The sequence below is a fragment of the Garra rufa genome, chromosome 11 (genome assembly GCF_049309525.1).
Source record: "Garra rufa chromosome 11, GarRuf1.0, whole genome shotgun sequence".
NCBI classification, from domain to species: Eukaryota; Metazoa; Chordata; class Actinopteri; order Cypriniformes; family Cyprinidae; genus Garra; species Garra rufa.
Window position 1 is genome coordinate 9,330,527 of NC_133371.1, and position 17,883 is coordinate 9,348,409.

The window sequence follows — 17,883 nt, forward strand, 5'->3', positions numbered from 1 at the left end:
GCAAAAGTATCAAACTCTAGAAAAAAACAGTACAGTGAGAAAAACGAAAGGAAACGGGCAGAACAAGCGACTATAACAGCAGAAATGAAACAGACAGACAGAATGATGACGTGAGCTGCTCTGCACTCAGTGCACTGCATTTGTTACTAATTATTTCACATAACAGCGTCTCTCTATTCATTCATCACAGTTGTTTACTGACTCCCATTCGTTCATTCATGCATGCATTCATTCATTCATTTCCACGTGTGAATGTGATTTTTGAGTTGTTTTACAGACATTGAAAGCTACATGAACAAATCATCAACTGTTAGGCTGATTCTTGTTTGTACGGATAATGAATAAATGATAGAAAAAAAAATATGACATTTATCTTAAGGATATTCTCAGGAAATTATGCCATCTGATGGTGTCTATAACCATCAAGAAGGTCTATAATACCTGAATAAAGCTATCTGAATATCACAGCATAATACACCACTACTTCTGAATGTCTGCCAAAATAGAAAGATGGGACCAGATGGTGTAGTTACGACATCTACCAGCAGAGGCTGAGATCATTTTTAATATTGGAAGTACACCCCCATTCTTTTACTTTTTTGGAAAGAAATTCATACTTTTATTCAGTAAGGATGCACTAAATCGATAAAAGTGACAGCAAATACTTTTATAATTATTATTATTGCAAATAAATGCTGTTCGTTTGAGCCTTCATTTCATCAATTCATCATGGTTTCCACAGCACAATTGCTTTTTAACACTGATTATAAACATCAATCAGCATATTAGAATGATTTTTGAAGGATCATGTGACACTGAAAACTGGAGTAATGATGCTGAAAATTCAGTTTTTCATCACAGAAATCAATTACTTTTTTAAATATTAAAAAAGTAAACAGTTATTTTAAATTGTAATAATATTTCACAACATTACAGTTTTTACTGTATTTTTTCATGCCTTGGCAAGCAGAAGAGAATTCTTTCAAAAACATTTAAAACATTCTTCATGTGTTTTCCATTACAATGCTGGTACTTAAAGGGATGGTTCACCCAAAAATGAAAATCTGCTTACCCCCAAGGCATCCAAGATGTAGGTGACTTTGTTTCTTCAGTAGAGCACAAATGAAGATTTTTAACTCAAATAACTCATAATGGCAGTCAATGGGACCCAAATCTTTGACAGTACGTGAACGCGCTTAATACAGTTGAACACTGCGGTGGATCAGAGGTAAATAACGATATAAATACTGTTCGGTTTCTTGCATAGACCCATTATTTTGTGTCTTATAAGAACACTCCACTTTTTTTGGAAAAGGCTCATTCTCCAACTCCCCCCTGAGTTTGCCTTGAAACTAGCACTGAAGTCTAAATTAATTACTGACAGACAAATTTTTACGAACCTTCGTAATAAAGTAGTCAATGAACTAAGGAAAGCAAAACCAAAGTTTTTTATGGACATTATTAAAGAGGGAAAAGGAAATAGTAAATTGATATGGAGCAACATAAATAAACTAACAAAGAAAGACAACAAGCAAAATCAGGGAAATGGACATGAGCTGAAAATCAATGGAATTTTAACTAATGATCCTAGTGAAATAGCTTATGCATTTAATACTTATTTTACCGCATCAGTTCAGAATTTATCTGACACTTTTGGTGCAAGAGTTAAAAATATAGCAAAACCAGATTATAATAAGACCATTTTTAAGATAACTGAAGTTCCTGAAAATAAAATTTGTAAGATATTAAGCACTTTAAAGTCCTCAAAGGCAAAAGATATTAGTGATGCTCCGATTGATCGGCCACCGATCATGATCGGCCGATATTGGCTAAAAATAGCTTGATCGGCGAACCCCAAAAGGGCCGATCACTTGACGTAAATTACTCGCGGGACTTTTTCACACGTGCATGCACGGCGCACAGGTAAACAACAGCAGAGCGGAGCTTAGCAGTGGCAACATGAGTACTAACTGTTTTTGGGCATGTGACTAAGTTGTGCGCGTACAGAGCGCTGACTAGTTTTGGTGGAGAAGTTTAATTTACTTTCGGTTTCATTCTCTGCTATCTTCAGTGAGTGGTAAATATGCGTGCTTGAAAGTAAATGAATGTATCTTTCTATACCCGTCGTATAACAATAATGTTACCGCTATATGTCTGATTGTTGTCATCAGTTCATGTTGTAGTTCAGTTCATATACATTGAGGAGAAACGGTGCGCGTGTAATTCATGTGCGTATGTTTAGTGCCATTTTATCGCATCGTAATTCTAATGAACGCATATAGATGTTACTGAGGTGAATGTTTATGTTTCCTATATATAGACGGATTCTGATATATCGTAATTAATTCAGCCTAAACCACATTTACTACCTTTATCCTAATGACTGTGCAATGCTGGATAATATAATCCTTACATCATCTTAAAAAGCAGCTACAAATAACAAGCAAAGAACATAACCTAGTCTAGTGCGAGGTGCACATTAATATAAATAAATATCTTACCCATGCGGCGCGTTAAGGCGACATGGCCACTCTATACATGTGATTATATCACGGCAAGTTTCTGAAGCATCCTAGAACCGACTCTCTGCACTGCATCGCTAAAGTTAGGCGCCTTTTTTACGAATAATAATAATCGTCTTGCTATCATCAAACCCTGCTGAAAAAAACAGCATATGCTGGTTAGGTATGTTTTGGTGCTGGGATGCTGGTTTTAGCTGGTCCTTTGCTGGTTTATGCTGGTCCTTTGCTGGTTCATACTGGTTCTTTTGCTGGTTTATGCTGGTCCTTGACCAGCAACATGACCAGCATAAACCAGCAAAGGACCAGCATAAACCAGCTAAAACCAGCATCCCAGCACCAAAACATACCTAACCAGCATATGCTGTTTTTTTCAGCAGGGAAGGCATCAGCAACTGGTGATATCTCGAACTATTGTCAATACACTATACAAGGGGTCACCACACTTGGTCCTGGAGAGCCGGTGTCATACAGAGTTTAGCTCCAACCCTAATCAAATACACCTGAACCAGCTAATCAAGGTCTTAATATGTATACTTGAAACTTCCAGGCAGGTATGTTGAGGCAAGTTGGAGCTAAACTCTGCAGGACACTGGCCCTCCAGGGGCCAGATTCACGAAACATTCTTAAGAAGAATTTTCTTCTTAACTGCCATTTTCTTCTTATTTTCTAAAATAAGAAAAAAGTTAAGAATATTTTGTATTAATAATAATAATAAAAATCGTCTTAAAAATATTCTTATCTTTTTACTTAAGATTGTTCTTAAGACAAAAATTAAGAAAATTCAAATTCTTGAAAAGATATTTGTGAATCCGGCCCCAGGACCGAGTTTGGTGATCCCTGCACTATACTATCGTCTATAACCCTAACTTGGTGGTTCTTCAAGATCTTGACTGTAGCCTATTTCTACAGTTTTTTTTTTCAATATAGTTAATTTAGAGTTAGTTTTATTTCTACAAATGGTGCAAACTCTGCTAGATTATAGATCAAAGATTCCCATTCCCCTGCCATTCTGTGATCGGCAATCGGCAGATCATGATCTTGGTGATCGGTAATCGGTGATCGGCCCCAAAAATGCTGATCGGAGCATCTCTAAAAGATATATTCAAGTGGGATTCAACATTTCTAAAGAACAATATTCACTCCCTCAGCACCCCCATTACACACCTAGTTAATTTATCAATAAAGCAATCAACTTTTCCAACCGCATGGAAGAATGCAGTTGTACTGTAGTTCCCATTTTCAAGGCAGGGGAACCAACTGATGTAGCCAACTATAGGCCCATCAGCATTTTGCCGGTGGCATCAAAGATTGCAGAAAAAGTGGTAACTGAGCAGTTAACCGACTTTTTAAATTCTGGACAAACACTTCATCCAATGCAATTTGGTTTTAGGAAAAAATATTCGACTGAAATGGCTACCTGCTATTTTGTTGAAAAAATCAAATCAAAACTAGACAGTGGGAGTGCTGTAGGAGATGTTTTTCTGGATCTGAAAAAAAGCTTTCGATACAGTAAATCATAATGTTCTTCACTCTAAGTTGTCAAACTTTAATTTTTCTGATGATGCTATGAAATGGATGGAGTCCTATCTCACTATGAGAAGACAATGCACCAGAGTTGGGAACAAAATGTCATCATTTAGTAACTGTTCTGTTGGTGTCCCGCAAGGCTCAGTCTTAGGCCCTTTGTTATTTAGTCTATATGTTAACAACCTACCGCTAGCATGTCCTGAAGTCGACATCCAAATGTATGCAGATGACACGGTCATCCTGGCACATGGAAAAGACAGATATGAAGTGGCAACCAAATTAACAGCAGCAATGGCAAAAATTGCCACCTGGCTCTCTGAGTCTAATGGTACGTTCACACCGCCCCAAACATCAGCGTCAGTTGCGGCAAGATTACTTGTAAAGTCTATGGTTGAGTCCGTCAGAGGTCCGTCAGAGGCTCTGCGGTGCGTTGTGTGCGTTGGATCCGTCAACTTTTCAAGCGTTACCTGCGTTTCAAGCGTCAACGCAGCAAACGCAAGCAACGCAGAAGTTCAGCTAGCTGAACTTTTGACGGACTTGACGCAGTGCGTCAACCAGTCAGAGCGTCTCACTGTAGCGACGTCACCACACGTATCTTGAATGAAGCGGGAGCAGAAAAAAATAATTTTCAATTTAATTATATTATATATATATATATATTGCTCATTGTAGCCGTCTGCAATCACAGAGCATTGTATGATCCGTCCTCGTCCTTGTATAAAGACAGGAATGTAAAGGAACTTGCTTGGATGAAGATCGCTGAAGAGATTGGGATGTCGGGTAAGTTATCAAATCTTTTCTCAACGTAATTATTTCCCATTTCGTTAGCTAGCGAAACATGGTCATGAGAAGATTCCAAAATGTCCACTCCCTACTAGTTTGCCATTGTTTATTCAGGGGAAGTGTGCAAAAAGCGGTGGAGGAGTCTGAGGGACAGAGCGTTGTCTGACGTGCGCGGTGTGAACGCATCAAAAAGCAAGCGTTGCAAACTTCAACGTACAAGCGTCAAACTAGATGCGTTGGGAGCGTTGCCTGACGCAGACAAAGTGTGCGGTGTGAACGCACCATTACCTGACACTTAACATCAGTAAAACTGCGTGTATGTATTTTTATATAAGGAAAACTGGAAATCAGCCAGATGTCATTGTAAATGGGGAAAAAATCCAGACTGTGTCACACTTTAAATATCTGGGAGTTACTCTTGATTCACAGTTGTCTTTTAAGAAACATATAAAGCAGGTTTGCAATATTGTTAAATTTCATTTAAGAAATTTTAGACACATTCGTAATCAGTTACCTCTAGATGCTGCTAAATTGTACATGCACTCAATGATTTTTTCACATTTTGCATACTGCATCACAAATTGGTCACAAACCAGAAAAATAATAGTTGCTCCTGTAGTGAATTTTACAGGAGACTCATCTCATTTTAACTTGGCCCAACTAGGGATGCCAATTATGTAGTGAGTTCTGCTTTTGCCCACTAGAAAGGCGAAATAGTGTAGTGATGGGTACTCGTGTCACAGATGACGTAATGATTCTTGGATCACATGTCACTTAATGTGTGGTAATGAGTACATCACAAAAGAAAGATTGGTGGGATATCTAACTTGTAGAACCTCTCACTGTATTATCAACACAAGGAAGACACAAATGTAATAAAATATATTTTATTAACAAAAGATAGACAAGAGTAATCAACAACTACTAAATGAATACAATAAATGCAAAGGGAATAAAGTGCATAAGATGCATAAGATGCGAGTGATTCAGTTGGGTGTTGCTATGTCAGAGCTATGTTATCTTATGGAAAGATAAACTGTTGCTACTCTGAGACAAATAAGGTGAAGAACCTTACTATGCATTAAACAAATAAATGAGCTATTATTTGTTATCAACTGCAATCAGCTATATAATATCTAATGTAAATTAGAAAGATCATATACTGATAATACACAACAATGCCAAGGTCTCTGGAAGAGGATTGGATATTTACGTTCTCTGTGGTTGATTGAGCAGTCCGGTGGCGGTAAATTTTTCCACTGGTTATCTGGGAGCAGTCAGTGGGAAAAGGAGCAGGAATCCGTTTCGACAGCCTTGAGCATGAAGCGCTGTAGGATGCTGATCTCCTGGAGCACCAAAGGGTCCTAAGATCTGGAACACGCAGATGTGGCCCTGGTGTAGGTGCTGAAGGCCCTTAGCTTGGAACACGCAAGCAAAGGTACCTGAAGTGAAGGTTTGCTTGCTGGAGCTCAACCTTGTTGCAAATGTCTGTTGGTCTTCTGCCTCTCTCGGTTAGAGACTCAGAACTTGGTCAATCCGCTTTGTCTCTCTCGGATGGAGACTTAGGACGTGCTGCATCTGTGGTTGCCTCGCTGGACGAAGACTCTGAACGTGGAAAATATCTCTTTCTTCACAGACAGAACGTGGTCGTATCTGCTGCTGCCTCAAAGCTGGAGACTCGAAGCGTGGAGCGTCTGTTTCTGTCTCTCTGGACAGTAGGCTCAGAATGGTTGTGTCTGTTAGTGTCTCTCTCTTGTGGAGCTAGAGACTCAGAATGGAGGTATCTGTAGCTGCCTTCCCAGTAATGGGCCGCAGACTCAGAAAGAAGTTTGATCTGTTACTGTCTCACCCTTGCGGCCTAAGACTCAGAACTGGTGTAACTGTTATGTCTTTCCCCAACGGGACTCAGACTCAGTACTTTGTTAGTGCTCTGTTAGTGTCTCACCCTGCTGGGCCTCAGACTCAGAACCATTATCTGTTGCTGCCTTCCCTGTAATGGGCAGCAGACTCAGAAAGAAGTTTGATCTGTTAACGTCCCCTGGACGTGCCGGAGACTCAGAACAAGGAGTGTCTTTTGGGGAGGTACCTTTATACCTTTCCGATGAGGAGGAGATTGCAATTTGGTGCTTCTCCATTTCCATGCTGTGATTGGCTGGTTCCATCAGAGCAGGGGACTTGGGGTAGCCCACCCTTCTTTCCTCTTGTGGAAGTCATTTGCATAGTCCAAACACAAAGTTAGAAAAGTTTGAATAATGTTTTACTGATGCATTTCTCACTTTCCAAAACACAATCAGAAAACATTTGGTCATGTAATGAACACATTAAGTCCAAACATGATGGGAAAAGATTGAACTGTCATGCATGCATTCATTTGTCCATTAACAGCTGAGTTTGTGTAAGATGTTGCACTACACATCGCTGTCAGTGAGAATACTTATTTCTCTGAATAAGTATAAGATGTGTGTGTTATGGTTCGCATCAGTTCAAGGTTTGAAAACATAGTTATGAATGGATTTGGATGGATCTTTGTGATCTCTCTTTGTTCCACCCATTGCTGCTGCGTCTGGAGATCCTAAGGAACCATCACAGGACCAAACCTTAGAAAACAGTCTCAAGGTGGGTGAAGGGCAGAAATTGCGTCTTGACCAATAGGAAGTTCTGTCTTTCCCGGGTTTTTGTCCCAAAGGTCTCTTCTTGCCCTCTAAGAGGTGTCTGACAGTTGTCCTGGCATCCTTATCTGATGGCGTTGGACAGTTTGCTTATGTTAGTCCACCAAGATCCAATCAAAATGTAGCAAACCTTTGTCCACTATTGTGGCCAGGGAGGGGCCCTTGCCATAAACTGGGCCCTGGAATGCGCGGTCCACTACACTCCACTACAAATGCTATATAAACAAACTCTCAAAGTATTAGACAAAAAGCCACCAGGTTATCACCTCTGCAACATCATTCAAAAGCACAAACGCATGACTTTTCAAAATTTTATGCAATCCGCCAATGCTTGATTGGTGTACAGAATAATTAATAATCTGGCTGCACCTCCATTAGAGGAGTTCATTTCATTACTCTCCAACAGTAGGAGAACAACCAGGGTGACCAGTAGAGGTCACGTGTGCCGTACAGCACAGACGTACTGAGTTTGGCAGATCAGCCTTCTCTATCAGAGCCTCCAATTACTGGAACTCCATACCAAACGAGATCAGAGACATCAGTTCATTTATTGGTTTTAAATATAAGATAAAATCATGGCTTAAATCTACTCAATCCTGTACCCATCAATCATAAACTCCAAAAACTCTTTATTGTCATATCCTAACATTGCATTGTTGCATCTATTAATATAGCATTTTATTTGTTCTGCTGTTGTGTTTTATTGTGTTTTTAAGAGTGTGAAACTTTGTTGTTGTCTGAAAGGCTACTTGCGTGATGATGTTTTTATGGTATATTTATGTGTTTGTTGGATTAACTGTATGTTACTTCTTCCTGCCCAGGGACTACAGATGAAATTTAGCTTGTAGCTAATTCTGGTACGGCTGAGGGCCATGCACTGTCCCTGTTAAATAAACAAACAAATAAATAAATAAATAAATAATAAGTTGAGTTTTACCGTTTTGAAATCCATTCAGCCATTCTCCTGTTCTGCGATACCACTTTTAGCATATCTTAGCATAGATCATTGAATCCTTTTAGACCAATAGCATCGTGTTCAAAAATGACCAACGAGTTTCGATATTTGTCCTATTTAAAACTTGATTCTTCTGTAGTTACATCGTGTACTAATACCGGCGGAAAATGTAAAGCTGCGATTTTCAAGGCCGATAAGATTAGGAACTACACTTCCATTCTGGCGTAATAGTCAAGGAAGTTTGCTGACGTAACATGGCTGAAGCAGGCACAGTAATATCACGCAGCACATGTGCAAATGCTAACCTACCTGGGAACTAATTTCAGCCTGCTTCGGCCATGTTACGGCAGCAAACTTCCTTGACTATTACGCCGGAATGGAAGTGTAGTTCCTAATCTTATCGGCCTAGAAAATCGCAGCTTTACATTTTCTGCTGGTATTAGTACACGATATAACTACAGAAGAGTCAAGTTTTGAATAGACAAATATCGAAACTCGTTGGTCATTTTTGAATGCGATGCTATTGGTCTAATAGGATTCAATGATCTATGCTAAGCTATGCTAAAAGTGATATCGGCAGAACAGGAAAATGGCTGAATGCATTTCAAAACGGTAAAACTCAACTTATTAACTCGGGGGGAGTTGGAGTATGAGCCTATTTCCAAAAAAAGTGGAGTGTTCCTTTAACACCTCAATGTATCATCACGAGCCACAGGGTTTAATTTGGTTTTGTCTGTGTATGTTTTTTTTTTTACTCTCAAAGATTTGGAGCCCATTGACTGCCATTATATGACTGATGGACTGCAACAGTGTGAGTTAAAAGTCTTCGTTTGTGTTCTACTGAAGAAACAAAGTCACCTACATCTTGTATCCCCTGGGGGTAAGCAGATAAACATTCAATTTTCATTTTTGGGTGAACTATCCCTTTAAATACTTCAAAATATTTTGAGGTGTTCAGCAGTGTTCGTTTTAAAAGAACTAATTTTTTCATCAATCATAAATGCCACTGTGTCCTGAGAATCAGCCTTCTTTTAAGATTCGCAATTGTATCTGAGGGTGAAACTCTGTTTGGTCTTGGTTGTAGATGTTTACACTGATTCATTTTGCTGCTGCTTCACTCTTGCCTGACTTCATATGTTCATATAACACAGGACGGGTTTGGTGGAAGATGAGAAGGTTTGCTTTACTGTCTGTACTGCATTTGAACATGAGATAGACTTGTTTAAACAACAGAACTTTAATGTGAATAAATATGTCATAAATAAATCATATTTTACAGTAATGTAATAGACCTGCATGGGAGAGATTACTTGCAAAAATTGTCTATGGGTTGAACACATGCTATGATTGGACAACAAGGGGCAAAGTGGTAGGTAAGACAAGGCCGCTCTACATATTTAAGTGCATCATATCCAGTAAAATGACTGGGGTTGGTGAGGAACCCAACAGGTGGGGCTGGATGAGAAGGACATACCTTGGAGTTCTTGCCCCCGCTGCGCGTGGACTGGCCGGAAAAGGTGCGAGCGACCAGCTGCTCAGGGGTGGAGGGGGACTTGGAGGTGTCGGACTGCTCTGAGCCTTTCTCCACCATGGTGTCTGTCTCAACGTTCTGCAGAATGGGAGATCGACAGCGCTTCCGCAGAACCGGAGAGCAGGCAGGGGAACTCCGGTTAGAGTTACTGGCAGTGCTGGAGAGACAAGAGATGGAGAAATGAAGACAATTTTTCAAATTTCACAAAAAGCAACAACCTAAAACTCTTGAATTGCATTTCTTTGAAACACATTTGGTCATTTAGGTCACAAAACGCATGAAAATGCATTTGTTTAGGTGTTTGAAGCTTCTAAACAACATTCAAACTACTAATGAAAGCAACATAAACATCTTACATTGTCATAAATACAAGCATATGTAATAATTATGCTATTATTGAACACTGCTTTATAATGTTCTGCATTATGCTGATGTGAAAATAGTATTACAGCTGAAGTCAGAAGTTTACATACACTTTGCAAAATGTTAAAGGATCATACAAAATGCATGTTATTTTTTTATTTAGTACTGACTTGAATAAGATATTTCACAAAAAAGACATTTACATATAGCCCACATGAGAAAAAAAAAACCCTGTTCAAAAGTGTACGTTCATGTTTTAATATGAATGATCCACTGTGTGTTTTTTTAGTGATTGTTGTTCATGAGTTCCTTGTTTGTCCTGAACAGTTAAGCTGCCCCACAAATGCTTTGGTTTTTCAGCGTTTTTGTGTATTTGAACCCCTTCCAACAATGACGGTATGCAACTGTATCTTTTTACACTGAGCACAACTGAGGGACTCGTATGCAACTATTACAGAAGGTTCAAACACTCACTGATGCTTCAGAAGGAAACATGATGCAGTAAGAGCCAGGGGTGAAAACTTTTGAGCAGAATGAAGATATGTACAATTTTCTTATTTTTGCCTAAATATCATATTTTTTCAGTTAGTACTGCCTTTCAGAAGCTACAGAAGATACTTGCATGCTCCCCAGAAGACAAAATAAGTTAAATTTACCCTGATCTTCAAATTCAAAAAGGCTCGTAATGCATTGTTTTCCCCTCTGGAGCATCAGTGAGTGTTCAAACTTTTGTAATAGTTGCATATGAGTCCCTCAGTTGTCCTCAGTGCTAAAAGATGGATCTCAAAATTATACAGTCATTGTTGGAAAGGGTTCAAATACACAAAAATGCTGAAATACCTAAGAATTTGTGGGACCTTTACCGAACAACAGCGGGCAGTTTAACAGTTCAGGACAAACAAGGAACATATGAACAACAACAACAAAAACACAGCTGTGGATCAGTACTAAAAAAAAATAACATGCATTTTATATGATTTCTCTGATTTTGGTAAAATAATTAACATTTTGCAAATTCTGCAAGGTGTATGTAAACTTTTGACTTCAACTGTATTAATAGCATTTAACTACTATTTACACTTAGTCCAAAAGAAAATATAGCTATTTTCACTCATTTCAGCTCTGTTAACAGTAATACATTTGTGGACAATGAAATACAATTTATACTAAATACAACTGTCTAAATGAATTCAAATTATTTAAGCACAAACACCACTGACAAAAAGAAACTCAAGTGACTTAAGTCCATTTTATAAATGCCTTTGACCTAAACAAGTCCACCACAGACTGACTGATGTCATTATAGCAGACGCTAATGCACACAATAAACAATTGATAAACAAGCCAAACAGTATTAAAATAAACTCATCACACTCAGCGAAGCATTGCAGGAGTGCCATACTTGCATCTGCCTGCATCAAAACACTTCATTTCTTTAAAAAAATCGATCTCACCAAATTAACACACACACATACACAATTCCACATGTACGCGCACACTACATCCTTACATGAAAATGTAACCAAACTGCATGCTGACTTGTCTCTGCGGATGCTCAACTCTCTCCAGTTTCCAACGGCAGCAACCTGGTCACATTATAGGCTCTTATGCAACGTCTTACATCACTCCTAACAATTGTAAAACACGGTCACTGCACTGTGCTACAGTTTCAGCGAGGCCTTGAGTGTGTGTCTGGACTGATCACAGTGATTAGCACAGATAGCCACCCGCTGTGGCCTGTCAGGTGCACTGCTAAGGACACATGCTAATCATAGCATCAGTGAAGCAATCTAGTAGACAACAGAAAATCACTGCTTTTGTTGATTTTACATGCCAAGCTAGAGAGCTAGAATACATTTCAAAATATTTTTTTTGAGTAAAATATCAGAAAAAAACTTTTTTTTTACCCTTTCACTTTCTTAAGCATACTTTTAAATAAGTACACTTTGTAAAAATAAACTGCATTTAAAGAACTTGCTAAGAAAACTAAATGACAAACATTTTAATAGAAAAGGCATTCAAAATGTTGATTTACTACAAATGCTTGACCAAGTAATTGTGAAAATATATAATGTGTAGAATGTGTAGAAAAATGTTTCAATAATTTTTTTTTTAATACAGAAGATCTAGAGAGTGAATGCACTCTGACTCATATAACACTCGCGCACGTGGAAGAAAACGGTTCTCCTCCAGATCACGTAATTCAGTGGAGAATTAATATAAATTATATTAAGAACCATCTGTTCTCAGATGCAATGATAACAAGAGCGCATCCTCTACTCTCTTGGAATACTCTTCTTCTGTGTTTGTTTATACTGGTTTTCGAAACAGCGCCACCACTCTTGTCCTTTTGTGCAACAGCAGCTGCTCCGGGCATGCAATGTAATGCTCAAAAGTTATTGGACGGCCGTGTTTTTGCTTTGCGAAACTGAAAAGATTCATCGGACTGGCTGTTAAAAAATGCATGAATGTTTGTGGAAACACTTATAGGAATCTGTTGTTTTATTCCAGTGTGTCATCGCATGCAATATCCTTTTTGCTTTTTTCGTGCTCAGTGTGGAAAGGCCTTAAAGGAACACTACACTTTTTTTTGGAAATAGGTAGTGATGCTCCGATTGATCGGCCACCGATCATGATCGGCCGATATTGGCTTAAAATAGCTTGATCGGCGAACCCCAAAAGCACCGATCAAAAAAGCCGATCACTTGACATAAATTACTCGCGAGACTTTTTCACACGTGCATGCACGGCACAGGTAAACAACAGCAGAGCGGAGCTTAGCAGTGGCAACATGAGTACTAAATTCCTTATTCGTTTTGTAAGAGTAGTCTTGTTGTTGGGCATGTGACTAAGTTGTGCGTGTACAGAGAGCTGACTGTAGTTTGCAGGAGATGTTCAAGTTTACTTTCGGTTTCATTCTCTGCTATCTTCAGTGAGTGGTAAATGTGCGTGCTTGAATGCAAATGAATGTATCTTTCTATACCCATCATATTGCAATAATGTTACCGCTGTATGTCTGATTGTTGTCATCAGTTCATGTTGTAGTTCAGTTCATATAGAATGAGGAGAAACGGTGCCTGTGTAATTCATGTGCGTATGTTTAGCGCCATTTTATCGCATCGTAATTCTAATGAACGCATATAGATGTTACTGAGGTGAATGTTTATTTCCTATATACAGACGGATTCTGATTTATCGTATTTAATTCAGCCTAAACCACATTTTACTACCTTTATCCTAATGACTGTGCAATGCTGGAAAATATAATCCTTACATCATCTTAAAAAGCAGCTACAAATAACAAGCAAAGAACATTTACATTATCAAAGAACTTCATCACTAACTAGCATAGCCTAGTCTTTAAAAAACACTCCCGTTATAATCAGTTTATCTATCTACACTGTATGATGAATACATCTCTTCCCCATGCGGCACGTGAAGGTGACGTGGCCACTCTATGCGTGTGTTTATACCACGGCAAGTTTCTGAAGCATCCTAGAACTGACACTCTGCACTGCATCGCTAAAGTTTGCCGCCTTTTTGACGGATAATAATAATAATCGTCTTGCTTTCGTCAAAGGCATCAGCTACTGGCGATATCTCTAACTATCGTCGATACACGATACTATCTTCTACAACCCTAACTTGGTGGTTCTTTAAGATCTTGACTGTAGCCTATTTCTACAGTTTTTTTTTTCAATATAGTTAATTTAGAGTTAGTTTAATTTCTACAAATGGTGCAAACTCTGCTAGATTATAGCTAAAAGATTCCCATTCCCCTGTCATTCTGTGATCGGCAGATCATGATCTTGGTGATCGGCCCCAAAAATGCTGATCGGAGCATCTCTAGAAATAGGGTCATTCTCCAACTCCCCCAGAGTTAATAAGTTGAGTTTTACCGTTTTGAAATCCATTCGGCCGTTCTTCTGTTTTGGCGATATCACTTTTAGCATAGCTTAGCATAGATCATTGAATCATATGAGACCAATAGCATCACTTTCAAAAATGACCAATGAGTTTTGATATTTGTCCTATTTAAAACTTGACTCTTCTGTAGTTATATCGTGTACTAATACCGGCGGAAAATGTAGAGCTGCGATTTTCTAGGCAGATAAGATTAGGAACTACACTCCCATTCCGGCGTAATAGTCAAGGAAGTTTGCTGACGTAACATGGACGCAGCTGGCGCAGTAATATCACACAGCAAACTTCCTTGACTATTACGCCGGAATGGGAGTGTAGTTCCTAATATTATCGGCCTAGAAAATCGCAGCTTTACATTTTCCGCCGGTATTAGTACACAATATAACTACAGAAGAGTCAAGTTTTAAATAGGACAAATATCGAAACTCATTGGTCATTTTTGAACGCGATGCTATTGGTCTAATAGGATTCAATGATCTATGCTAAGCTATGCTAAAAGTGATATCGCCAGAACAGGAGAACGGCTGAATGGATTTCAAAGCGGTAAAACTCAACTTATTAACTCGGGGGGAGTTGGAGAATGAGCCTATTTCCAATAAAAGTGGAGTGTTCCTTTAATGCTAAAAGAAAACTTTATAAACGCTAACAATTTTTTTGAAGTCTTCACGCTTTACACTTTACACCTCTTTTTTCTCCCTGAATTTATTCACCAATCAGATCTCAGAGAAATACTTGCACACTGGTTCGTTCCATCCCACATTAAAAGGTAAATGTGTGAAGGAGGATGAATTTTTGTTTGTGTGAGACCCAGTCAAGCGGAAAGGGCCGACCATCCTAAATAATGGGAATGACACGCACACACACTCGCAGTGCCAGCTTTTTTCCTTTTGCTGTTGCCCTGCCATGAGTGAATATGTTTCCATGGAAACAGTCAGCGCAGGACTGGCCAAGTTTGGAAGTAGTTGGACTCCACAGGGAAGAGGAAAGACAGAGAGAGAGGGAGAAAGAGAGAGAGATGGTGGAATGTTAGATAACAAATGCAGGCGTGCAGCAGAGCAAATGTGCTTTTACGATGTTATCGAAGAGAACCAATCAGAGCATTCAATTTAACATCCAAACATAATCATATTCACAGGTGCACAACACCAGGATGTGTGATGTGTGTGTTTGTGCGAGCATGACATGACAGTTCTGCTGTGTTAATGTTGCTATGGTAACAGGGCTGTTTTGCAATATTCAGAGTGTGGTGCTAAATATAACAGCTTACACTGTTAGCTCTTCTAATACGACTCAACATTCTCTCCAACAAAGGCATTTATATTTATTCATTCAAGCATTCGTTCATGCATGCATTCATTCATTCATGCAATTCATTCATCCTCAAATGTTGAGATTTCCATGTCAAAAGAAATTTACTAAAGTGATTTTATGTCCATAGAAAGCACATTAACTGTAAGTAAAGTGTCTGCTTTTAAGGTTTCAAATAAGTTTTTGCAGGATAAAATGTCAAAATTTGGTTGAAATAATGTTACATTGTCATTCAGTGTAGCACAATATTTATGTGAGAAAAAAAAGCTTATTCTGACTTGTACATATTAAAATATGTAAAAGAATAAGGGAGCATATTCAATTTCATTGTGTTTTAATTGAGTAAAAAATTCTTACTGACAAATGGGCAAAAGTGGCAAAGTATTTGGTCTGTAAATTAGGGAAAACATGTAAGATATTTATTTTTTGCTCAGAAAAAACAAAAATGCAATTAAATTAAACAAAACTTTAAATATTTTTTTGGAAAAACAACAACAATTTAAAGCAGTATTACACATTGTTTTTATGCTTAAACCCTTTTTTTTTTATCTTTGACCAACATACACACTGCTGTTTAAAAGTTTGGGATCAGTAAGATTTTTAATGTTTTTTAAAAAGGTATTTTCTGCTCATCAAGGCTGCATTTATTTGATTGAAAATATAGAGAAAAAAATAGTAATATTGCGAAATATTATTCCAATTTAAAATAGTGGTTTTCTATTTTAATATACTTCAAAATAAAATGTATTCCTGTGATGCAAAGCTGAATTTTCAACAGCATTACTCCAGTCTTCAGTGTCAAATGATTCTTCAGAAATCATTCTAAAACACTGATTTATGATCAATGTTGGAAACAGTTGCGCTGCTTAATATTTTTCTGGAAACTGTTATACTGTGATCAGGATTCTTTGATGAATAAAAAGTTCAAAAGAACATAATTCGTAAAATCTTTTCTAACAGTATAACTCTTTACTATCACTTTTTATCAGTTATCTTTGCTGAATAAAAGTATTAATTTCTTTCAAAGAAAGAAAGAAAAATGTTCTGACCTCAAACTTTTACCAGTAGTGTGCACTGTAAAAAGTTTTTACCAGTTTCAACTTAAATGTAAGTTAAGTCAACTTAAAACTACTATTCATTTCAACTCACGACAATAAAATTAGTTCAAATGACTTGTACTTTTAAGTTGATTTAACCAAAAATTGTATTGCAGCTGCTAAGATTAAGTTTTTAAGTTGAAACTGGTGAAAACTTTTTACAGTGTGTATTGTTTTAAAATAATTCAATTTTAAATAAATGCTGTTCTTTATAGTTTTATTAATTACAGAATCCTGAAAAAAGTATCACAGGTTCCAAAAAAATTTAAGCAGCACAACTGTTTCCAACATTAAAAATAAAAAAGTATATTAAAATTGTTCCTGAAGGATAATGTGACACTGAAGACTAGAGTAATGATGCTGAAAATTCAGCATTTCATCACAGGAATAAATTCTATTTTAAAGTATAATAAAATAGAAAATCACTATTTTAAATTGCAATAATATTTCACAATATTACAGTTTTTTTTCTATATTTAAGCAACCAAACTTTCGAACGGCAGTGTATGTATAATATACTATAATTTTCCTAAATTAACAACAACAAAAAAAAAATGTTTAATTCACTAGTATAGCTATTAAATATGACTATTGCCTTAATAAACTGCTGCTTATCAATAGCTAGTAAGGCAGTTGTTATGTTACGCCTATGGGTGGATTTTAATGATATAAAATATGGTCATGCAGAATAAGTCATTAATATGTGCTTTATAAATATTAATAAACAAGCAATATGTCAGTTATATGCATGCTAATAAGATACAAGTTAATAGTGAATGTTATTTAGTTTTAGAATCTCTTAGTATGTCCAGCTTTTTCATGATTAAGGGATCCAAATGTGATATTCTGATGAAATCTATGGCTGTTTTTGTTAGATACCATTTAGAAGTTAACAAAAAAGAAAGAAAAATAAAACTAAACCATACACTGATTTCAGAATAAAACATTCTTAAACTGGGACTCCTGAAAATGAATGATCTTACTCTTGCTTTATTGTCAAAGGACCCCAAAATGTCTCTGGCCTTTCTCTGAACTGTCACGGGTCCAAACAAGAATGGCCCTGTCCAGTTTGCCATGGGAAGGACTGTGGGCTGTTCCGGAAGGCTCTGTTTTCGCTGCAGTACTGGCTGAGCGTGAATAATGACCAACTGCCAGGACCCCTCTTACACACAAACAAACACACACACATACACACGCACCAATC

The 17,883-nt window shown here is 37.6% G+C and overlaps 1 protein-coding gene across 11 annotated transcripts in view; it reads right to left on the reverse strand.

The window, feature by feature from the left end:
• Positions 1–17,883, reverse strand: part of gramd1bb (GRAM domain containing 1Bb) — a 116,791-nt gene that overhangs the window by 28,961 nt on the left and 69,947 nt on the right. For all 11 annotated transcript variants that reach the window (XR_012356965.1, XM_073850046.1, XM_073850051.1 and 8 more), the window contains one exon: positions 9,931–10,144. Coding sequence is in view for 10 of the 11 variants with exons in the window: in XM_073850046.1 (XP_073706147.1) it covers positions 9,931–10,144 (214 nt within the window). In the remaining variant the exon portion in view is untranslated. The remainder of the gene's footprint in view (positions 1–9,930; positions 10,145–17,883) is intronic.